The sequence below is a fragment of the Hydra vulgaris genome, chromosome 04 (genome assembly GCF_038396675.1).
Source record: "Hydra vulgaris chromosome 04, alternate assembly HydraT2T_AEP".
In the NCBI taxonomy this organism is placed as follows: Eukaryota; Metazoa; Cnidaria; class Hydrozoa; order Anthoathecata; family Hydridae; genus Hydra; species Hydra vulgaris.
Window position 1 is genome coordinate 50,001,298 of NC_088923.1, and position 22,925 is coordinate 50,024,222.

Genomic DNA, 22,925 nt, shown 5'->3' on the forward strand with positions numbered 1-22,925 from the left:
CTTCCAGAACAGGTTCACACAGGATTATTTTACAATATAAGAGACATGTAAATCGACATGTTATTCAGTCAGTATATGAAAGTCAATCAGTAAGTATTATCAAGACAGTTTATCGAAGTGAGCTTTATCAAAATGTTTTATCGAAGAACATCAATACAAGAAGTGAAATACAACATGTCTTTCATTACATCAATACAGTCCACATTCAACCAAGACGTTGTGTTCCACAGAGCATTATTGTATCATCACAAGGTAAATGTAACACCGTAAGCCTTGAGAAGCGTGATTATTTATTTTTATTATTTTTATGACTTTAAGTGCAAAAATGGCTCCCGACAGTCTTGGATTGGAACTAAGAAAGAAAATCATTGGCGATTACGTAAGTGAAATGTCACAAAAAAGTATTTTTGATAAATATCGCGTGAAAAATGGACCGTATCAAGACTATGTTCCAAATATCGTTCTAGGGGAAGTTGGCAGCAGATAACAAAGGTGGAAGACCGCGTTTCACCCCTTCTAAAGAGGATTCTATGATCGTCAGATCCGTCAAGAAGGATCCCTGGATATCATCAGTCGAGATACAAAAGCAATTAGATCTGCCTGTATTGGAGTGAACAATCAGACGACGTGCTGTTGAAGCCGGATTGTTCTCTCGAGGCCCTGCAAAGAAACCGCTGACTTCACTAAAAAACCAGAAGTAAAGACTCCTGCCCAGATAGCACATAGACGTTGGCCCAACGTTGGATCAACGTCGAAAAATTCGTTGGCCGATGGTCGGCAACCGATATCGAGCCAACGTGGATTTGATAGTCGGCGCGACGTCGCAACTAACCGTTGGGCTAACGTTGGCCCAACGTCGGATTTCGATATTGGGCGAGCGTCGCATTCTGACGTTGGTCCAACGTATAATTCAAATAATATTAGTTTTACTTGTTTGCAAAAATTTAATTCAAAAGCTGTGCTCATCTTTTCAATCAAAAAAAAGCTTTTGCAATCAAATTAAAACTATTTATTTGATTAAGGTGTAACTTTTTTCAACTAAAGGGTAACTATTTCTTTAAATAAAGCACAACTATTTCTTTGTAATGTTGAATAAAATGTAATGTCCAAATAAGTTTGAATAAAATTTGACGCTGATGAACGAAAATAAAACATTGATTAATGAACCAACTTAAATTAAACAATTACTTAGAGAAAATCAATGTTTGTTGTAATAAACAATATAATTATATCATAATATTTGTACAAATGTTCAAACAAAATGTTCTTCTCGACTGCTAAGCATCCTTACGAATCTTGCATCTTTACTTCACTTGAGACTAACAACAACGTTGGAATGCTCCTCGTTATACAATTTGGTAGAAATCTTTAAATTTGCATCTTTCGTTTGATGAGCTTTAGGCATTGCCATAACTACTGCTAAAATTAGAGGTATTCATATATTTTTGTGTTTATATATATTATTAGCAAACACTTATCAGTTTCTATTATTTTACACATAGTTTTGTCAATAAAGACTGTTCAGAAATTTGGAGGGGCAGTATATATATATATATATATATATATATATATATATATATATATATATATATATATATATATATATATATATATATATATGTGTATATATATATAAATATATATATATATATATATATATATATATATATGTATATATATATAAATATAAATATATAAATATATATATATATAAATATAAATATATATATATATATATATATATATATATATATATATATATATATATATATATATATATATATATGTATATGTATATATAAACACACACACACACACACACATCGAATATAAAATCTATATTTAAGTAATAAAATAGTTAATAACAAACATATGTTAAATATAAGCACAATATACAAATAAAATGTCCATAAATAAAAACAAATTTTTGTGTGGATATATTACCTGCATTAACATGGCGACAAAATATTATTTTTTAATAATTACTACATTCGTTGATATTTCGCTTTCATTTTTTAATACCACATCTAAACAAGAAATTATTGAAATATTAAAATTATTGAAAATTATTAAAATAGTATCAGTATTTTACTGCAAAAACTAGAATATGCTTCAAAATTCTCTTATACAAATAATATATGAATTCCAATCACCATTAAAATGCTGCAAATGCATATAAAATACATTACCATATCCCTTTTTAACAGCTGTTAAAGAGGGATATGGTAACAAATGACGAATTACAAAACAAATGCTTCACAAAGACATAATTGAAAAAAAAATTAAACTAAAGTTTCATTCAGTAAAAAATGACACGTGTTAGTAAATAAGAATGAAACAATGAACAATCAAAACATACGAAAGAAACATACTACAAGATGTGGTAATACCTTTTTCATCAGGATTGCTATCCAGATCACTTTCATTTTCTGAGTCTGATGTGAAATAGCGTTTATCCTGATCATCGTCATATTGATTATTAGGAATTTGAAAAGGAAAATTATCTTCATCATTGTCATTATCAACCTCATATGCATTGTCATCATAATAAACATTTTCACAATCATTAGAAATGCTACAGGTAGACACATTACTTTTCTGATAATAACTTTCACCATAAATTTCTTCCATATCTTTATCAACTTGCTCTCTCACTCTTCTTCTGTTTGTTGTATATGAAGCAGCCATCTAAACAATTATCAGTTAAATTATAACGTATAATATTAGTAGCATAATATTATTAATCATTGTTAATACAAAAAAACAAGATTTTAAAAAGATTTAACTTGACTACTTTAAAAATTAGAAGAGCAAGAGGTGATTTGATTTAATTTTATAAAATAAGTAAAAATATGGATAAAGTTAAGTGGAATGATCCTCCTAAAATAATTAAATATGCAATAACAAGAGATTATACTCAGAAAATGCAAAAGCAATTCACACATAAATTCACTACCACAAGATTTAACTTCTTCACAAACAGAACAGTTACCAGTTGGAATAATTAAACAAGAGAGATAATCAACTCTAATAATGTGAATGTCTTCAAAAACAAGTTTGATTGTTTCAAAAACAAACAAAAGAAAATTAAAAAAAATAATGAAAAAATGAAAAATAAAAAATAAGCACTTTTCCAAATGCTGTCAAAGTTTAACATCTACATTATATGTTAGATTCACCACATTGTATGTGCACAGCAAAAAAAAAGTTTATTATTATTATCATTATTATTATTATTATTATAACATTCTAGCATTTTACATCATTTACCAATTTTACATCCTATTATAAATATATAAAAACAGTAAATTACTTAAAGTTTTTTAAGAACATTAAGAAATTTACTATCAATATTGATTAGTCCAAATATTGATTTATCAATTCAATTTTAATTAAGAAATATATATCTTTTAAATAAAATAAAAATCTAAGAGCATAAAATGTAGTCTTGATGCATGATATGGTAGCCTAATAGAAATGTTATAGCACAATTTTGTAGATTCTCCTGCAATCAGTGCTGCTTTGTGGAGAATTCGGTGAAGCAGCACAATCTTCGTTCAGGCCATGATAATAAATGGGGTACTCAAGTTCTTGATATAAAATTAAAAATTCTACTATCTTTAATGTAAAATAGACAAGTTTATTTACAAATTATGTAGCTACATAACTAGTAAACTACTAGTATAAAGTTAAATAAACACAAAAATGAAAATAAGTACCTGTATCTTTTTAGCCAACTGGATTCTAACAAAGGGGATTTTTTTTCACAACCACTTCTTCGCGTGATTCAATCTATTTTGATTCTTTTAATACCACTTCTTCTCGTGATTCAAACTGTTTGTTTTAGAATAATTTCTTTACAACTTCTTTGCATAAACCACAGCTAACATTTAACGGGATTTTTTTAAGAACGGCCGAAATTTTTTATAAAACCTGTAACACACTGAACGTATTCAAAAAAGCAAAAATTCAGTCGTATTCCGACGTTGGCCCGACTTTGGTTCGACGTTATGACTTGAGTGATAAAATAAACCAACGCTTCCGACGTTGTGCCGTCGTTGGCCCAATGTATGTGTGCTAGCTGGGTGTTTGCTACATCTCATATTGACTGGAATGTGCAGAAATGGCGAACTGTCCTGTTTAGTGATGAATCGAAGTTTAACATCATTGGGAGCGATGGCATTTGCCATGTACGTCGACCGGCCGGAAAACGCCTCGATTTACGTTACTGCCATAAGATCGTGAAGCATGGTGGAGACAATGTAATGGCCTTAGGGTGTTTTTCTGCTAACGGTGTAGGTCCAATACATCGAAATGATGGAATAATGGAACGTGTTATGTATAACAATATCCTGAAAGATGTTATGTTACCTCATGCTGAATGGAATATGCCAAAAAAATGGGTTTTTCAACAAGATAACAATCCGAAACACACTGCACAAGTAGTCAAGCAGTGGTTTCAAAATAACCACCTATCGGTGATGGATTGGCCGCCTCAATCTCCGGATCTTAATCCTATCGAGAACCTGTGGGAGATCGTCAACCGCAGATTAATCGAGAAGGTGTTCGTAATAAGGATCAACTAATTGAACAAATCCAAAAGGCCTGCGCAGCGACTCCACAAAGTTTCATTGATCACCTAATCGAATATATGCATCGAAGATGCAAGGGTGTGATCGACAACAAAGGATTTGCCACGAAATATTAATAGCGAAATACAGCTTGGTCAACAATTTGTCGAGTTGCACTTGTTTTGTCCAGAAGGAAATCAAATTTTTCTAATACATTTGATTAATTTATTAATTTTCGTGAACAAATAATGAACTTTGTGATGAATGAAACTTGAAGAACTTTGTCTCTAAACAGTTATATAGTTATTTCTCTAAATTGAAAAAATCCAGCACTTTTAAATAAAGAAACTTAATTAGCATTATTTGGTTGCACTCGTTTTGTCCGATACTGTATATACATATATATATATATATATATAATATATATATATATATATATATATATATATATATATATATATATATATATATATAAATATATTGAATCATATTTATACATCAATCAACAAGATTGATTAACCTGACATTGTACTTCTCAGGCTGGTTGCAATACATCTTATTTTAATTTTTAAGTTACTAAAAATGGTTGGTAGCACAAAACTTGAAAATTTCGAGTAATATCAGTATATATTGTTCATTAAAATATATTTCTAAATTTGAATATTTAAAAAGGACAGGTTTAATCTCTTGGTATCTTATTTATTTATTTAAAACTTTATTTTTAGTTGATTGTTTACAATAGTTTATAAAATATATAATATGCTAAGGATTAATGGTTCTATGCCAGCGGAAAAAGTGTTAGAAATGATTATAAAAAATCTTAATGATTACAATCTAAATCTTGATCTAAAATCCTGTAAAACAAAAAACATTTCAAAGAACTTGACACTGGTGATGAACATGTCAAAGTTGATAAAACTGATGAAAATTGTGATGAACAAAGTTGGTAATGGCAGGAAGAATTGGACAACAACGATATTATAGAATTGACAAACTTTGTGAAACTTCAATAAAAATTAGAAAAGTTGCCGAGTTTATAAGGGTCTCCTAACAAAAATAATATATTTTTGAACATGATTGTTTGAATTAGCTTGGAAAACAAAAATCCATGATTCTTGACACAAGGATCTTACTTCTATATCAAATGGTTACAAAATAAAAATGTTATAGACCCCAATTTTATTATTCTGTCTGTGAATTATCACTTACTAAATGTTAATGTTGCTCTAATAAGAGCTTTAACTTAGAAAAACTATTTTTAAATTTTCTTTAAAAAAGATGTTGACATCATGACAATAGAAAAATTTTCCTGAATTTACTTTTTCAAAACTAAAGGAAAATGAAAGAAGAAACTCTAGTATTAGCGGACTTATTAGATATCTAAACAATCAAATTATTATGATAAACTAACTAAAAACCTAATTCTTTATTATCTAAAACAGAAGGATCTTCCAAAGATAGCAAAAAATCCATACAAAATACTTTTTTTCAAAAGATATAATGTAAGTTGAAAAAAGCCAATTAATTAACTCAAATAATAAGAGTCCTGTTCTAGAATTCAAAGAATTGTTGATAAGAAGTGTAACATTATGAACTTTATGAATATTTATCACTCTTGTGGCCTCACCGACTAAAAATATATTATTTATAAAAAAAAGAATTTGCATTTTTTGAAGTGTCTTATGATTGACAAAAAGATTTAAAAAAAATAGAAAAACGAGATCTCTCAAAAATCGATAATTTCGTAATACTCTGTTAAAACAGTTGTTGAGAGACAACTCTGTTAAAACAGTTGTTGAGAGAAACTCAAGATATATTTTGTAACACTAAATGATTTTAGAACATACCCTAACTTTTAAAAATCATTTAAACAATATATTGCAAGTTTGGCATCGTTGTAATGTGATCTGTCTCATTATGTCCCGTCTTAACCTAAGAAATAAAAAGATGTTCGTTTACTTGAAATCATAGAAGTTTGTGAAAAAATTCATTTTTAAGAAACCATAACATTTGAAGCAAATATAGCAACATGGATTTTTTACACCAGATGATAACTGTGAGTCTAATTTTCAATAGCAAATATAAAGTTGCGTGTGGTTGCAATGGAATCTTTAAAAATCACCTCTTAAGAACTGGAAATATGTTTATTAAAAAGTAGACTGCCATATACAAAAAACATTAACGATATTAACTTACTCTCTTGAAATGTTGATTTAAAAAATAAATAAAGTATTAGAAAATCATAAAGTTTCGTAAACATGCATATCAAGGACTTACTTTATTTGCTTATAATTGCTTTTAAAGAAGTATATTTTCTTTATATTTTTATACTGCGCTGTTTAGGAAACTATTTTATAAATAAGATTATATTTAATAGAACAAATTTAATAGTACATGGTCTGATGGGCACACCAACCCATATTATCGGACACTAACAGCGTTCCCCAAAACAAAATACGTAACAGCGTAACATATTGAATAGTTTATATAAAAACAAATGATAAGATATGCAGTCAACGCCGACATAACTTTTCAAAATAAAGTGAGTTAGTTTTACTTGTTAGCAACTGATTTAAAATGTTAACAATTTGGTAAGAGAAACTATGTTCACGAATACCTAGTCTTTATCATTGCTTGCGTATTTTATATTTTTGTCCATGCGTATTCTTTTTGTTTATAATAAAAAAAGCAAACGTTTATCAATTGAGACCAAGTTATGCAGAATTTTGAAGCATGTTGATAAATGATTTTAATTGTACTCCGAACGAAGCAACTGAAGTCAACTTTAATAGGAAAAACTGCTTAAGTGCAGGGTTTGTTTTGCGAAACATTTTTGTGCGTTCTCAACTCCCATTATTAGTTTAACATGATACGACAACCTAACCGGGGAACAATATTTTAATATAGGCCAAATATAGGTAGTGAAGGCTTTTACTAAGACACTACAATCACGAGAATTAAAGTTTTAACAATAAGGTAACTCTTTTATTAGCTTTATTTCTCAATAAGGCAGACGCAATCCTATGAACAAAACACTTGCTGTAAGAAATATGGAGTTGCCAAGTTTCTGACCAAAGTACAACGTTATTGAAAGCATCAACTAAGTAGTGGCTATGATATGTGTTGCAAAATGAATTATATAACTTGATGTCATAGACATGAAGCTTTAAAGAGCAATTAATATTTTTAACTGTAGCGGCTAAACCGTTAACACATTGCAAGAATAACGTTGAACCCAACATGCTACCTGAGGAACTCTGCTTACAACAAGAGTTAACAGTAACAATAGAAGCCTGATAAAAAACTTCTAACCTTAACTTGTTGACACTTATTGAAAAGGTATGCGGCAATCCAATTCAATAAATTACCAGTTACGTTAAACAGAGCAATCAATCACCTAAATTTAATAACAAATAGTTTAATTACCCCTTAAGTTACTATTACCAATTATTAAATTAAATACACATAAATTAATTACCCTTAATGTAACATCCTTGGAATTATTGCATAGACAGGTGGCCTATGACTAGACCTAATTTTGAAATTTCTAAAATCATCGAAAATGACAATTTTGGTTTTCAACCTACAACTTTTTATTTTTTATTTTTACTACTAATTAAAACATGAACTACTTATTTTTAAGCCTACTACATTTTCAACCTACTTAAATTTCAATCTACTGGGTTTTCAAGTACTGTATTTTCGACCTACTTTTTTTCGATCGACTTTATAACTACGTCTTTGCCGGTATGTATTTTATTTTAATTAGAACTTAATCTAATCAGCCGTTGAACGCTGCCTTATAATTGAGAGGTCTAAGGTTTGACGCCAAGGTTTATAAGGCAGCATGAAATTTCTCCTTAAATGCACTTCTTCGCAGCTCTACGACAAAACTGTTAAGTCTTGTTGGAACACCGTTATAAAAGAAGAAAAGAAAATTAATCATCGTCTAACATTTGATGTAAATGGCGGTACTTTATTTTATCCAAAGTGACTTAACGGTCTTATTATAGAGTATAACGAAGGAGCATTTAAGAAGGATTTTATTACTCTTCCCGTACTAATGTTGCTTATCTGACTTTTTTTAACATATAACTTTCGAGTCCTTAATACAAGGTGGGGAGTGGGAATAGAAGGTGGGATTTGAACTTTAGTTCAGACCTAATAAACGGCGGTGGGGTGGTGGGAGGTTTAATAAAAAGCTGGGGAATTCTTTTTTTCTAAACTATATTTGTCTCGGTCAGATCGTGAAACTTTCAATCGGACGCCATGTTATAAATCTATAGTTAGATTTTTTACAAAACGCGCATTAAACCATTTAATTCTTGCGTGGCTTAAGGTCAAATACATATTTTCTAGCAGCTGTTTTATCAAAATCTCAATAGGATTTAATATGGTGATGTAAGTTTTAAACTAAGGTGTGTAAATTAAAAACTTCAGAGTACCTTTACATATTACAAATTAAAACATTTAGTTAATAAAAATAATTTCAAACACCTGTTTCTTCTATCAATTGATTTCTAAATAACAACAAAAAAATACACAAGAGAAAGTAACGTAACAAACAAAAGTAACAAACAAAAGAAAAAGCTTGCGGTTTATTTGTTCTCGTATAAACTCGCTTGCAAGTCATTTTTTTGTTTTTTGCTAAAAAAATGGAATATCAAAAGATTGAAGACGATCGTAGAAGTTCGTTTTTATATATATCTGGGGAATTCGCCTACATAAAAAATAGAACAAGTTCAACGGGTGTTGTTTATTTTAAGTGCAAGCACTGTAGAGACTGCAATGGGACAGCCAAAATTGATCCATCAAATGAACTTATGGAACCAATTGCTTCTCACACTTGTGGATCATCTGTTATTTTCTATGACTATCTTGGTGGTCTGCAAAACATGCGCCAGCAAGCCGCTAGTTCCCAAAAGCCTTTAAAAACTATCTACAATGAAGTTCTTGAAAATGCTCCGCGTCATGTCCAAATGTCCCTCACTTATCCAAAGGTTGTCCAGGTAAATGAATCTTATAAGATCAGATAGAATGTTCATTAAATGTTTAATGAAAACATTTAACAACACAATAATTTGTTGTTGTGATAAATAAAAATGCATGTCGGCTAATATTGCCATTTTTTTTTCCTGTGACAAATAATGTTTAGTTGGTTTATGCTATTTTTTAGAATCTACGCAATGCTCGTCAAAGTCAGTTTGAACGTAACCCATTGACTCCTAATGAAGCTATACCCGCTAAAAAATGAGGCGTTGATTTGATGTTGATTCAATGTTTCTCGTCAACATTGATTCCATATTGATTTTTTGTCCAAAATGTTAGCCACTTATCAACGTTAATTTGGTGTTTACAAAAAACGTTGATCGAATGTTGCTTTTCAACGTTTAATCAACAATCATTTTTTCTTGGTGATTAAACACTGATTTTTATAATAGCCGACGGTATTTTGATATCGCTTTTTGATGCATATATCAAAAAAATATATATCAACAGTTTACGAAATTTAAACAACTTAAAGTTTATATTTAAACAACTTTAAAATTTATTCTACAAAATAGAGTGATCAATGTTCTTAAAAGAACTGAGCAATTATAAATTAGTAGGATATCACTTAAGAAAATTTTTTTTCATTCAACACTGTATTTCATCAATAAAAAGACTCATCAGAAATGCTCTCATCAATAAAAAAACTCAGTATTTCTGATGAGTCTTTTTATTAATGAAACACAGTGTTAAATGAAAAAAAACTTTGCTAAGTGATTTTCTACTGATTTATAATTTATATATATATATATATATATATATATATATATATATATATATATATATATATATATATATATATATATATATATATATATGTATAATATATATATATATATATATATATATATATATATATATTTTTTGTGTATATATGTATATATATATATAATATTTGTATATAAATTTTATAGATAGTTCTCAAATATATATTTTTTTTGTAAAAAACAGGCTGTAAATAAAGGATTTAGCAAAAAATTTATTAATAGAGCAATTCAAAGCTAACTCAAAAGAATAATGAAAGAAAGTAAGAAAGTTTTTTATTGAATATAACACAAAATTTACATTTTCAAACAATTTATTTAGCGTTTGCAGCATTGTTCATGTTCAAAACTTTTCGATTAAGTCGTGTTCCTGATTGCCTTAAAAATTTCGAAATGCCTGAATAACATTCGCAAATTTTTGCATCATGATGCTGTCGTGTAATCGCAACTAGATCAAAAATTCAAATCTAATTTGAAAAAAATCAAACTGCAGAAATTATAGCAAATAGTTACATAAATGACTGACTAGGATAAACAAAATATATTTCCTGTGAAATAAAAAATCTAAAAAAATGCATAAAACCATTCTTACCTACTATCATATGATACAGGGTGTATGTTTTAAAATTTATCTTCAATGAACCACCCAAGACATTAAAACAAACTTTCCAAAAGCAAAAGCCGATTTATATTACCTCCACAACGACTAAGAGAACTCATCTATTATTAACAAAATAAAAATTACTTAAGGGTCAGAATACATATTATGTTCATTCTATATGAATGAAATTATCTTAAATTCAATACATGGATTTTTAAAATTGACTCTTGAATCACTTTTCTCTTTTATCTATTTTTGCCATCCAACTCAACGCAAATCTTTTTTGAAAATCTTTAAAAAAAAATGTAGTAAAATAAACAATATTATTATTATTTATGTAAAATATTTTGTAAAAAATTAACCATGAAAAATTACCTAAATGGAAAAAATAAATAAAACTTTTATTTAATTTACCCTGGCAAGACAAATGTCTTTCGTTGCTTTTAGGACTTTTTTCTTTTTTCTTTACATTAGGACTTTTTTTTACCAATATATTTGAAGACAACATCATTTTCCCTTGAGATAGATTAGTTTCTTTCGAGAAGTCATTGTTATTTTCAGCAAATGAAAAGCTTGCTATTTCACTGTGTAAATGGGGAGTTGATATTGATTTAAAAACATCTATAATTCAGTAAAAAAATAAGCATTTTATTTTAACAAACCATTATTTTACTTTTACAAAAATAGTTAACCTGCTATATTTGGAATCACGTTAGATGTTCTTTAGCTATTTGAACTATCAAAATAGTATCTTCCGTATAGTTCTTCATCACCAACCGCAATATCTTCATCACTTTCACAAAATGTCATTGCTGTCTTTCTCCTTTAATATAAACTTTACTTTATAAACAAAAAAAGTGCATGATTTGTGTAATACTTTATTGCAAAATTTTTTATTTGTTAAAAACTAATTTTAGTAAAATTTACTTTTGCTTTGTCCCTTTTTTCTCTTCGATGTCAGTTTCAATATTTAAAGTATCTGCTGCTTTCTCTAAGTGTGACTGAGCTACTTCATAAACACAAATCTATGTAAAATCATTTATCAATATCTAATGAAGATGTAATTGAAATGTTTGCGGCAAAAGCAGGCCCTATGAGAATGGAGTGTAATTGGTGCACCGCATAAAAATTAATGAATTTTAATGAAAAACCCATGAAAATTAATGAACTTTTTAGTTTTTAAAAAACACTAAAAGTTTAAAAAAAACTAAAAACATTGTTAAAAAAACCCGTTGGAATATTGGATTTAAAATAAGTGATATTAAATGAGAAAATAGTCATATTGTAAAGGGGGCCTTAAATAACTTTGCGCCAGCACATGTTTATCCTCTCTAATGCTCTGGTCAAAACATACAGTTCAATATCTAATTCAATTATTTTACATTTTTTTATAGTAATATGCAAACCTGTAGTGTATAAAATCCTAGCAGGGTATATCTTCTAATCGGAGGTTGATGCCTGCAAGGTTGTGACAGCTTTACGAATCACTTTTAAATGGCAGCCAGAAGCATTTCCCTTCATTTTTCATCCAACTTTTAGCAATCACTTCCACTTCTTTAATTTTTCCATTTAAAATTTCAACAATGGCAAATGAAATTTCAATATTCTGGTGCAATTTAATTCTAAACAATCTTATATAAGTTACAAAATAAAATTAAAAATACATTAGAGATTAAAAACAATGAACTTTGTAAAACGCTTTTTAGATTTATTAATGTAAAACATTGTGTAAATATTTTATTATTTCTATAAACATACCAGGTATTTGTTTCACACAAAAAATTTATAAATTAAAATGCATTAAACTCACTTTAAATTTGTTCAATGAACTACATATTTGACAAATTTACAACAAATTTTACAAAATGACACATGCACAGACATACTTTAAAAATTGATGGTCTGCAAGTATAATCAAAGTTTGTATTTTTAATTCCAGAAATCAGTGATCATAAGCAATATCACAATGTCTAAGCAAAAAAAAAGCATAACCACCTTTTTAAACAGGTATCATCAAGCCTTTCTTCAAAAGTTCTTTTTTTTTTGGAAAAATTGTTTTTAGGTTGTCTAATGAATTTACATAACAAACGTCTAAGTAAGATGTTTCAAAACAATCAGGAAAAAACTTTCGAACTGAATGAGGATTTAGAGCCTTGCATTTTACAAGATCTACCAAAACCTCTTCTACTAAAATAAACCCTTTGCCTTGAATAAAATAAACTCTGTCTCATAGATTTGATGTGATCTTTTTATTTACCACTTGGGCAGAAATTTCTTTACCATTCCTTTCTCAAAGAAAAATATCCAACTTTTTTCTCTCATCTAATTGATTCACTATTTGGGCAACAGTCTGATGTGATTTTCGCACCATTTTTTTAATTCAACCCAAAAAGTTTTCAAAAGGAAAAGCTGATAGATGATCAAGACTCTACCTAAAAGTTAACACAATCATCAGCTAAATGAATCATGCTAAGATATAAAAATTTTTACTTCTCTGACAAACCATATAAGCAGCTGTTTAGCAAATGCCACTAACAATTCATTTTTGGCTATTTTATTAGAAAGCAGTATGTGCATAGCAATTGAAAAAGAAACAAATAAGTCATAGTTTTATTTATTTTTCCTTTTTAAAACAACAGGTCCAGCATAAAGCAGAATAATCGAAACTCTGTTGCTTTCCACTTCTCAAGTTCATTTAAAGAGCGTGGTCTACGTTGATAATTGGATGGTGTATAACTTCGTAAATTTATGAGTTCATTGAAATACTTTCTTTAACAGATTGACTTATTCTAATACATCGGGGACCTTTACACCAGTTTATTAGAAGTTTTTTAACTACTCCAAGACATATAAGGTGCATGTAGTCTAATGGGAATCCAGTTACCATTGGGAAATTTAACTAAACAAGTGGAGAAAGACTCTCAAGTTGGTGACCTTCTTTATAAAAATTATTTTTAAAAGCCATGTCAGTACAAAGTACTGTAGTCGTTTCCAATAATCTTACGCCATGTTTTTGTGTGCCAACTGCCATACATCTTTCACAGCTATGATAGCCACTATGCCCTATAATGCATTTAACATATGCTCTTGCAGGCGCATCACAAACAAAAGCTTTAATAGTCACCAGAAGCTGTTTATACCCATTAGTTTGCAATTTTTTTATTTCAAGAATAAAATCTTTAAAGTACTCATCCAAATTGTTTGGTTTTCCCTGACCATGCCAAATTGCAACAGCATAGGATCCTTTTCTGTTAATTGTAACTAGTATAGGCCAAATAGAAGTCTTTTTACTATTGTACATAGGTGCACCATCAATACTTACAATTAGATCAAGTTTTTTCTTATTTCCAACTGTTGATATGTAATAATCAATTGCACTTTTAACTCCAAGATATATATAATCGCCTCCACTGACATATAAAACATTAACTTTTTGAAGAGATTTTTGTAATTTCGGTATAGATGGAGCATTTCGGTATAGATGGAGTAAATTTATTTAAGTGAAATAAAAGTGCATTTAAAGCATCATCTTTTATACAGTATTTTAATGACCACTCATATAAAAAATCTTTTGTTGAAGTTAGAGTATCAATACTACTGTATAAACTATTTTTAAATGTCGTCAACATCACAATAATTAGATTCAACTTTACTTAAACAAAATTTATTTTGTGGCGAAGTGATTGAAAACATCAATATATCACTGCGCACATCTTCAGAAACTTCAAAAATCTTTTGAATGTCTAAATCTAGATGAACGCAATTCCCTCTACCAACAATGTTGCACTCTTCAAGAAGATATTTTATTCTTTTTTCAGTATTTCGTTTTTCTTTCATAAATTCTCTCATATATAGGCTTCTGTCATATTTAGGCATTATTATCTTTATTTTATTACATCACAAAAGAAAAAAAATTAAAGGCATTACTATTCTTATACAGAAAAAATCAATTTAAATTGCATTTTGTACTATATGATTTAAGTTTGCAGTCAGAATTTATCAGGCAAATACTTGCAGCCATTAATAATTTGCTATGATAATAGTAATGTTATTATAATAAGCATTAATAGGGCCAATTGCTGCTAAGTTGTGACTTTTTCATGTTAAATTGTTAAAATATTTATATTAAGATGTTCTATTATCTTCAAATAGTTAAAGAACTACCCTAATTTCATTAGGATAATCTTTATTCAAGAACTGAAAAAATAATTACTTAATAAAATGTATGTTTTTTAATAAAGTTTATATTCGTTTCATACCGTAATACAATTAAAATTTGAACAAACATTTTATAACCACCAAAAATAACAAAAAAAATCCCAGCAGAAAATGCTCAGCAAATTACTGTTAGTAAACGGCTCAATAAATTTGTTTTTTGTCAACAGTAAATCAACGAACGCTCAGTGTTTGTAAATAAACGTTGATTTGCTGTTGATATCATTGCTGTTGCTACAACATCCATTTATGGTTGATCGCCGTTGATCGCTAATGTCAACGCAAAATCAACGTTGATCAACATCAAACCAACGCTTCATTTTTTAGAGGGTAGTGATGCTATTAGAACCAAACCCATTTCAAGATTTTTACAGAGGTGAAATTCGTTTTGAAGACCAGATTTGCGTTGTTTTTGCTTCGCCTATTTTACTCAATCTTTTAAAAGGTAAATATGTTAAAAAATAAATAAATTTATATTTATTTTAAATTTTAAATGAAAAGAGCTTTTCCCATGGCAAGTATCAATCTAAGAACTATCAGGCTTGGTCGGTGAGCGGGAGCGATCGAAACGATCGTTGACCACGGAAATAATATTTAGTTGCAAAAAACTGGCCAGATTTTTTAGTCGTTTTGAAAACATTTCAAAAAAAAAAAAAAAAAATAGCGCAAAAAAGATTATCTGGACCGATGAGAGACAATTATAAATACAAAAAAAAACTTTAACGCGAAAAAACTTAAAGCAAAATAAATTGCGTTTAGAACAAATAGTTTCGAAACATCGTTCTTATATAATTTTTTTTATAAAACTAAGCGATATTTTAAATATAAAGTAACATTTTACGATTGCTTAATAAAGAAAACAAATGTTCTTTTATTTATCAAAGAGTGTGATATAATTTATATACTTGTGTTCTAATTCCAGTGGTGGATTAAGGAGGGGGCTATAATGTTAGAGGCCCCGAAATAGTCAAGTTGACCTTCTTTTAAGTCATTTTTACGTTGTAGCATAACATAAAAAGGCCCAGGCTCCCCAAAATCCAACAAGATTCTAATAGAACTAAGCTAGTTTCAGTTTTATTTAAACTAAATAATTTTAAAACTAAAAAAGTTAATTTTTTTAATAACTATTTTATGCTTCGCTTTATTTGAAAAGCCTAACATACTTGAAACTTCTTAGAAAGGTGGACAAATGAAATAATTAAATCATTGAGTTTCTGTAGTAATTAAAATAAGATAGAAATCAACTAAAAAGGTTAAAAATACTTTATGAAGAGGAAGCGGAACTGCTTCACAATACCGCTGATGACGTTTAGTGTGTGGGCTTTTTAATTTTAGTTAGTATTTAAAACATAAAAATGGAACTTTAAGTATAACGAGTTTGCAAGTATGGCAACTGAAGCTAAAATAGTTGGAGTTAGTAAACCAATATCTAAGAACTTAACAACCTTTCTTTCTTGGGGGAAAGAATCAGTTATTGGGTACACGGAAGAAAATGGCTTAATTGTTAAAATATGGTGTAAAATTTGTGTAGGCACAAAACAGCTATATTAAAAGATCATTTATTTAAAGGAGCGTTGAATTATTTGTTTATTGAGGGAACTTGTTTGGTGACAAAACATAAGGTAAGATTAAAATTATTTATTTTATTTTAATTTGTCTGTCCAGGAAATAACTTAAACATAATTTTTACTTATAATTATTTTTACTGTTTCATTAAAAGTATTATTTTTATAAAGCATTATAAAATGTGCCGTGAATTTATGTAACCAACTTTTTATTGAATTATTTAATTTTATTCATGAATATATTTTTGATAATAATAAAGGTTGATCGCAATCTAAATGGGAAAAGTCATAGGTTGGCGGTACAAATTGAAAATGGGTACTCAGAAGATACTGGAAGTAGTCGAGTAACCAACTTCGATATAGAAAACTCGGTACCACATGACAGCCGCGATGCGTTATTAAAGATGTTAAAAAATGCATATGAAATGGCTCTAAAACCGAGCATGCCACATAGCCATTTCGAGACGCTGATAAAATGTCAAAAAATTAATGGTTTACTTCTTTTAGAAGGAAAATGCAACAATAAAGCAGGTTATTGATTTTTTATAAAATTTATAATTTTTTGTTGTCTAATTGATTTTAAATTGTTTCAATTTATTTTTTTAGCACGTGAATATATCTCCTGCATTGCCAGTGCCGTAAAAGAAAAAGTTGCTAAAATTATCAACGATAAAAGGTTTTTCTCCATTCTCTCTGATGCCTCACAGGCTAGAAAAACGAAGGACGAGAAAGAGTTGATTCTAGTGTGCGTTAAACGCGAGGGGACCCCTGCTTACTTTGTAGTATCTTTACTTGATATGAACAATTTGGGTGGTATGGGGGCTAATGCAATTAAAAAGGCTATTGATAGCATTTTTAATGAATCAGGTAATATTCCTTTAACTGCGGCAGCTTACAAATCTAAATTTATTAGCGCGACGGCCGACGGAGCAAGCGTCTTTTTTGGAATTTATAATGGAGTGTTAACGCAGTTAAAAAATGATAGAGTGTGGTTGATTAAAATTAAATGCGTAAACCATCGTTTAGAATTAGCTATAAAAAGGGCTGTAAAAGTTATATCGCAGTTTAAAGAGTGTGAACGCCTGTATATTTCCATTTTTAGTTTATTTCGCAATTCTGGCAAATTAAAAAGCGCGGTTAAAAAAGCTGCCGAGGCTTTGAATATTACATACTACACCTTGCCTAAAATATCGGGAACGCGCTTTATAAGTCACAGGAGACGCTGCTTTACAAGACTGCTACATAACTGGCCTTCGCTTATTGTGGGTTTTTGAAAACGCTCTTGCGGATCGCGACACTAAAGCAGATATGCGTGCTAAAATATCTGGGATATCCAAACGGTTGCATGAATACAGACTATTATGTATAGTTTGTAGTTATTTGGATATTTTAGAAAAATTATCTCCATTATCGTTGATTTTCGAAAAGCAAATGTTAATGGTGAATGAGTTAAAACCAGCAGTGGATGTAAATAAGGCTAGCTTAGACGAATTAAGCAATGAAGGTATCGACGATATTATTGGTTCATATTTACTAAAATTTAGAATCAATGAAAAAGATGGTACAACTAATCTTGTTTCTTCGTATTTAAAAGAAGGCCACGAGTTGAAAAAATCGAATAAAGAGTTCGTTGAGATTGAGCTCTGCAACATGGCTAATCTTAACTTGGATTGTCTTAGTTCTGCTATTAATTTAAGAAAATCAGCAATCGACATCATTCTGCCATTGATAAACGATAGATTTAGTTCGCTGTTAAATCCCATATTTGAATCAATGGATTGGTTAGATCCAGTTATGGACAGCAGACAGCATAAATGGTGATGCCAGCATCTCCATTTGTATTTATTACAAAAGGAACTCTTTTACCCTCTAGAGGCTGCAGGAATAGATTTTAAAATGGTTCTTCCTGAATGGAAAGCTGCAAAACTAGTAATAAATACTCAGAACACCAATGCACTCACGCCTCTTGAAATGTGGCAGAATTTTTTTCTTTATCATAGAATCAAGTTTCCAAACATATATTCTTCAAACAATTTATGTAAGAAATATCAAAACTTAAAAAACCTCGAATAAAACAAATATTTTAAACTCGCTTAGTCAGCGTATTTTTTAAACCAATAGAATTATTTTGTTGGTCTTTTTAATGTTCTCGAATATTCTCTTTATTTTTCCGCACCAAGATGTTTTGAGAACATTTAAGTTTACGTTTTAAACTTATAACTATTTTGCGGACAAACATGGAAACATACATAAAATGAAATGTTCTCAAAACGACTAAAAAATCTGGTCAGTTTTTCGCAACTAAATATGATTTCCGTGGTCAACGATCGCTCCGATCGCTCCCGCTTCCCGACCAAGCCTGAACTATCCAATGAATATTCATGGAAAGTATCGATCTAAGAACTATTCAATGAATATTCATGGAAAGTATTAATATAACTATTTAAATAATATATCAATTAAATATTTAAAAGTTATTTGAACTTTTTATTCTTAACTTATGTTAATTTTGCCGTTTAATTGCGTCTACAACGTACTCATAATAAAAATCTTAATGCCTAGAGCGACATCATATTGTCCTAATATCAAGCCTTTATTATATTATTTTTTATATAATATAACAATGTTTTACTATATATAAAAATGCCATATTTTCTAAAATTTAGTAGGTTGCTAAACTTGTAAAGAAAAAAATTATGAGTTATTATTCGTTAAATGCATATAAATCTACAAAAAATAAAATTGATAAAGATATATTTTTAAATAAGTAAAAATGTACTTAGAACTTATGTGAAATTTGTTGAGTGGTTTTCTGTGGAAAACTTCTAATTATCTTCCTCTTTTGCGCTCTCCTTGCTACGTGTATATTAAAATAATAAACTGTTATCTACCAAACGGTATATGTTTCAAAGTATCATATGTATTGCTATCATCTTGTTTTATCGGTTTATTTTTCACTTTAATAATTTTTGTTTAATTTTTTTATCTAGAAGCTACCATTATGTTTGCAAATGCTACTTTTAAAGTTGTTCCAACAAACTTTTCTGGTGGTCAACTTTATAACATTTTAACTGAAGTTCAAGGAATTATTTTGCCTATCGTTCACATTTTGATGTCCGGAAAGAAACAAGGGCTGTACAAAGCAGCATTGGAAAAGATCAAAGAACTGGAAAATGATTTTTCACCAAATGTTTCTATGGCGGACTATGAAGCAGCTATATTATGTGCTTTAAAATTTAGTTTTCCAAACATTAGAATTACAGGATGCCGTTTTCATTTTGGTCAATCATTGTTAAAAAAAAAAAAAGCCGTAGGGTTACAAACACAGTATGTTCATGACAATGTTATAAGAAAATGGGGAAAAAAATATATTGCTTTGTGTATGCTACTTAGTTCAAGGGGAGTTGACAAAACTGAAACTTGTAACCGCTCAATTTCCCCGTGCAAATGTTAAAGAAAAAATGGTTCGAACTATACTTTGATCAATTTTGGATGGCTTCTAAAACTCCTAACTATTTTTCAGTTTTAGGACTAAAACATCGTACCAATAATGTTTCTGAGTCACTTCATTCAAAAATGCGTCGAAACATGACTTCACATGCTGGTTTTTGGAGATTTCTTGATGAATTAGTTCATCATATTATTTTGCCTACTGAGATTGACGTCAGACATATTGAAAATGGAGAAAACCCAAGACCAGCACCAAGAAGAGATAGACAAAAACCTGCTGAAAAACTGAATCTTTATGAATGTTGTCTTAATTCAGGCGAATGGACCCCTACCAAATTTTTAGATTCATGTAAGCATCTTTTTTCAGACTTAAAAATGCCGTTAGATGAAGAAGTTCAAGAACAGCATGAAACAGAACTTATTGACATCAACACTTTACAGACAATTTCCAATATTGATCCTATAGATCCAAGTGAGGAAAGTAAATGTAAAATTTGTTATGTAAATCGCCTTAAAGTTCATATTTTGCCTTGTAGGCATCTTAGTCTTTGTCACCGGTGTAAAGAAATATTGTCGCTTGACAACGACAAAAGATGTCCAATTTGTCGTGCAGACATTTGTTTGTCTTTTACTAGCCTCTTACTAGGCTTGGATATAATCTTTTTATTCTTCAATCCTAGTAACAAATCTGACAATAAATTTTTTTAAAGTGTTTTATTTAATTTTTAAAGATTTAAAAACTTCAGAGGTGGAATACCACTAAAGTTTTTAACAGAACTTTCCAGTAAGGTAGGTTTTAGAGGAGTTTAGCGGGGTTGGTTGCACATCCCAAAAGTGGTCAACTCCCCCCCTACATTTTCAATCTTATCCCTACCTTTCGGATAATCTCCTTCATTTATTGCAGTTTTTTGAAATTTACTTTTTTTGTTTAGTTCTTTTTTTAAACATTAGGGGTCGTTTTCACATATCTCCGTTAAGCTTAACGGAGTATTTGTCGGAAATTTCAAGGCATCTTTTTAAAGTGAAAGATTGTTAAAAACCTTACTCAAATAAATTAAAACAAAACAAAAACTAGAATTAAACATTTATTTAAAAAAAAATATATTTAAAATTATTTTTTTATTAATAAAGATAAAACGAAACTTCTGACTAACCATTCGTTAAGTTTAATGAATAGATAAGATTACGTTAGTTACTCTGAAGTGCCATATACACGAAGGAAGAGAGGGGGTGGTTTATCCAACGGGGTTGGGGACTTTTTGATAATATTGTTAAAAGAGGGGCCTTAAATTGAAAGGGGTATTTTTTAAATAATAAAAAGATGGTTCCTTTTGAATGCTCCAGTAAATAGCCTATTATTAACTTAACTACAATTTTTAATTCACAATGAAAACAAAGAATATTAAATAAATTCTTTCCGTTTCAAAAAAGACTTGGGTTGAGTAAATCGGTCTTCAAATTGGTGAATTGAACAACATACTTCTGCTGATGATAAAGGGGTTTGTTACTACCTCAAACAACATTTTCATAGTTTAGAGCAAATAATAGAAAAAAATGTTAGTGACGCCAACTGTGTTCATTTTAGATAAAAATGATAATACTCACATTTATAAATACTTTTATTAGAGGCATGAACTTCCGATTAAATACTCATCCGCGGTTTTATGTGATAAAGTGCACCTAAATAAATTAAAAAAAAAAAAAGTCACCTTCCCTCCGCGGAGTAGCCCTTGCACAGTAATGATGAAACATTATCCACTTGTGTCACTTTAAATATAAAAAAACAATCATTAATCAAGTTAAGTAAATTTTCAAAAGGTTCATTTAATTTTCCTCAATTCAAATAGCTAATTAAAGCTCCATAAATAAAACCAACATACTTACCGAGACTTCGTTTAATGAATTTTCAAGAACCAACGTAACTGGTTATAATTTGTATTAAAAAGATAGAGGCAATGAAAGAAGAGTGGTGGCGTAGCGTTATATATAGACAATTAAATAAATTTTTATTTATTTAAAGATGTTTGTTTTACTTACCGTAAGATTGAACGAGTTTAGATAATAATAACTGCTAGTAGATAATAAAATATGCAGATCCAAATATTTAGTTGGATGTATATACAGGCCATATTATATGGTAGATATTATAGATTAGGGCAATGCATTTTAAAATACTAAAGCTTATATCGGCAAATTCGGCATGAAAAAACCTTAATGTCCCAAATATGAAATGGTTTAATGGCTAATTTTATCAAGTAGAAGTAGCATTGAATTCCTATTTCGAGAAACTAGTTTTGAGAAATTTTTGATTCAACAGTGGGTACCCAACATTTCAATTAAACATAAATAACTCATACAGTTTTATTAGTACTTATTTTAACATTGTATTTCGATAATATTACTGAGCTTAAATCATAATTCAAATTCGCTACGCCTGAATATTTCGCTTGTGAAAAACGGTCTTAAGATATAACTATAGCAAAATCAAAAACAATAATAAAGTGCTATCATAAAAGATTTACAGAAAAGGGAGCTCCAACATAGTCAGAGAAATTTATATTGATATTGCAAAATGCTGTTGTGAAAAAAAGAGAAAGTAGTTCTGATTGAAATAGTTTGAATTTTCGTTTATATCAGCTATATAAACAAAATATATGATATATAACAAAAAATGCGATTCAAGAGTTAAACTGTTATTTTATCACTTTAT

At 29.2% G+C, this 22,925-nt stretch overlaps 3 protein-coding genes and 1 long non-coding RNA gene across 7 annotated transcripts; 1 reads left to right on the forward strand and 3 right to left on the reverse strand.

Annotated features, from left to right (window-relative positions):
* Nucleotides 1–1,197: 1,197 nt before the first annotated feature.
* LOC136079109 (uncharacterized) lies at nucleotides 1,198–3,901 on the reverse strand. 2 transcript variants are annotated; one of them, XM_065794824.1, is made up of 4 exons: nucleotides 3,720–3,901; nucleotides 2,391–2,688; nucleotides 1,945–2,027; nucleotides 1,198–1,419 (listed from the first exon to the last, which is right to left on the reverse strand). In XM_065794824.1, exons 2-3 carry the CDS (start codon nucleotides 2,686–2,688, stop codon nucleotides 1,969–1,971), a joined length of 357 nt encoding a protein of 118 aa, XP_065650896.1. In that variant the 5' UTR covers nucleotides 3,720–3,901; the 3' UTR covers nucleotides 1,198–1,419; nucleotides 1,945–1,968. The 2 variants fall into 2 exon arrangements, with proteins under 2 accessions (XP_065650896.1, XP_065650895.1); XM_065794823.1 differs by lacking the exon at nucleotides 1,198–1,419 and having other exon boundaries at nucleotides 1,810–2,027.
* A 6,810-nt stretch (nucleotides 3,902–10,711) lies between these two features.
* Nucleotides 10,712–12,860, reverse strand: LOC136079887 (uncharacterized). 3 transcript variants are annotated; one of them, XR_010638310.1, is made up of 7 exons: nucleotides 12,392–12,858; nucleotides 11,913–12,010; nucleotides 11,678–11,808; nucleotides 11,400–11,606; nucleotides 11,192–11,276; nucleotides 10,977–11,104; nucleotides 10,712–10,832 (listed from the first exon to the last, which is right to left on the reverse strand). It is a non-coding gene; the product is annotated as an uncharacterized LOC136079887 (long non-coding RNA). The 3 variants fall into 3 exon arrangements; XR_010638309.1 differs by having other exon boundaries at nucleotides 11,192–11,606; nucleotides 12,392–12,860; XR_010638311.1 differs by lacking the exon at nucleotides 11,192–11,276 and having other exon boundaries at nucleotides 12,392–12,856.
* A 1,024-nt stretch (nucleotides 12,861–13,884) lies between these two features.
* Nucleotides 13,885–14,861, reverse strand: LOC136079489 (uncharacterized). Its single transcript, XM_065795227.1, has 2 exons — nucleotides 14,677–14,861; nucleotides 13,885–14,395 (listed from the first exon to the last, which is right to left on the reverse strand). The coding sequence occupies exons 1-2, from the start codon at nucleotides 14,859–14,861 to the stop codon at nucleotides 13,885–13,887; spliced, it is 696 nt and encodes a 231-aa protein (XP_065651299.1).
* A 4,905-nt stretch (nucleotides 14,862–19,766) lies between these two features.
* LOC136079490 (uncharacterized) lies at nucleotides 19,767–20,219 on the forward strand. The gene has a single exon (XM_065795228.1). The coding sequence runs from the start codon at nucleotides 19,767–19,769 to the stop codon at nucleotides 20,217–20,219; it is 453 nt and encodes a 150-aa protein (XP_065651300.1).
* The last annotated feature ends 2,706 nt before the right edge of the window (nucleotides 20,220–22,925 follow it).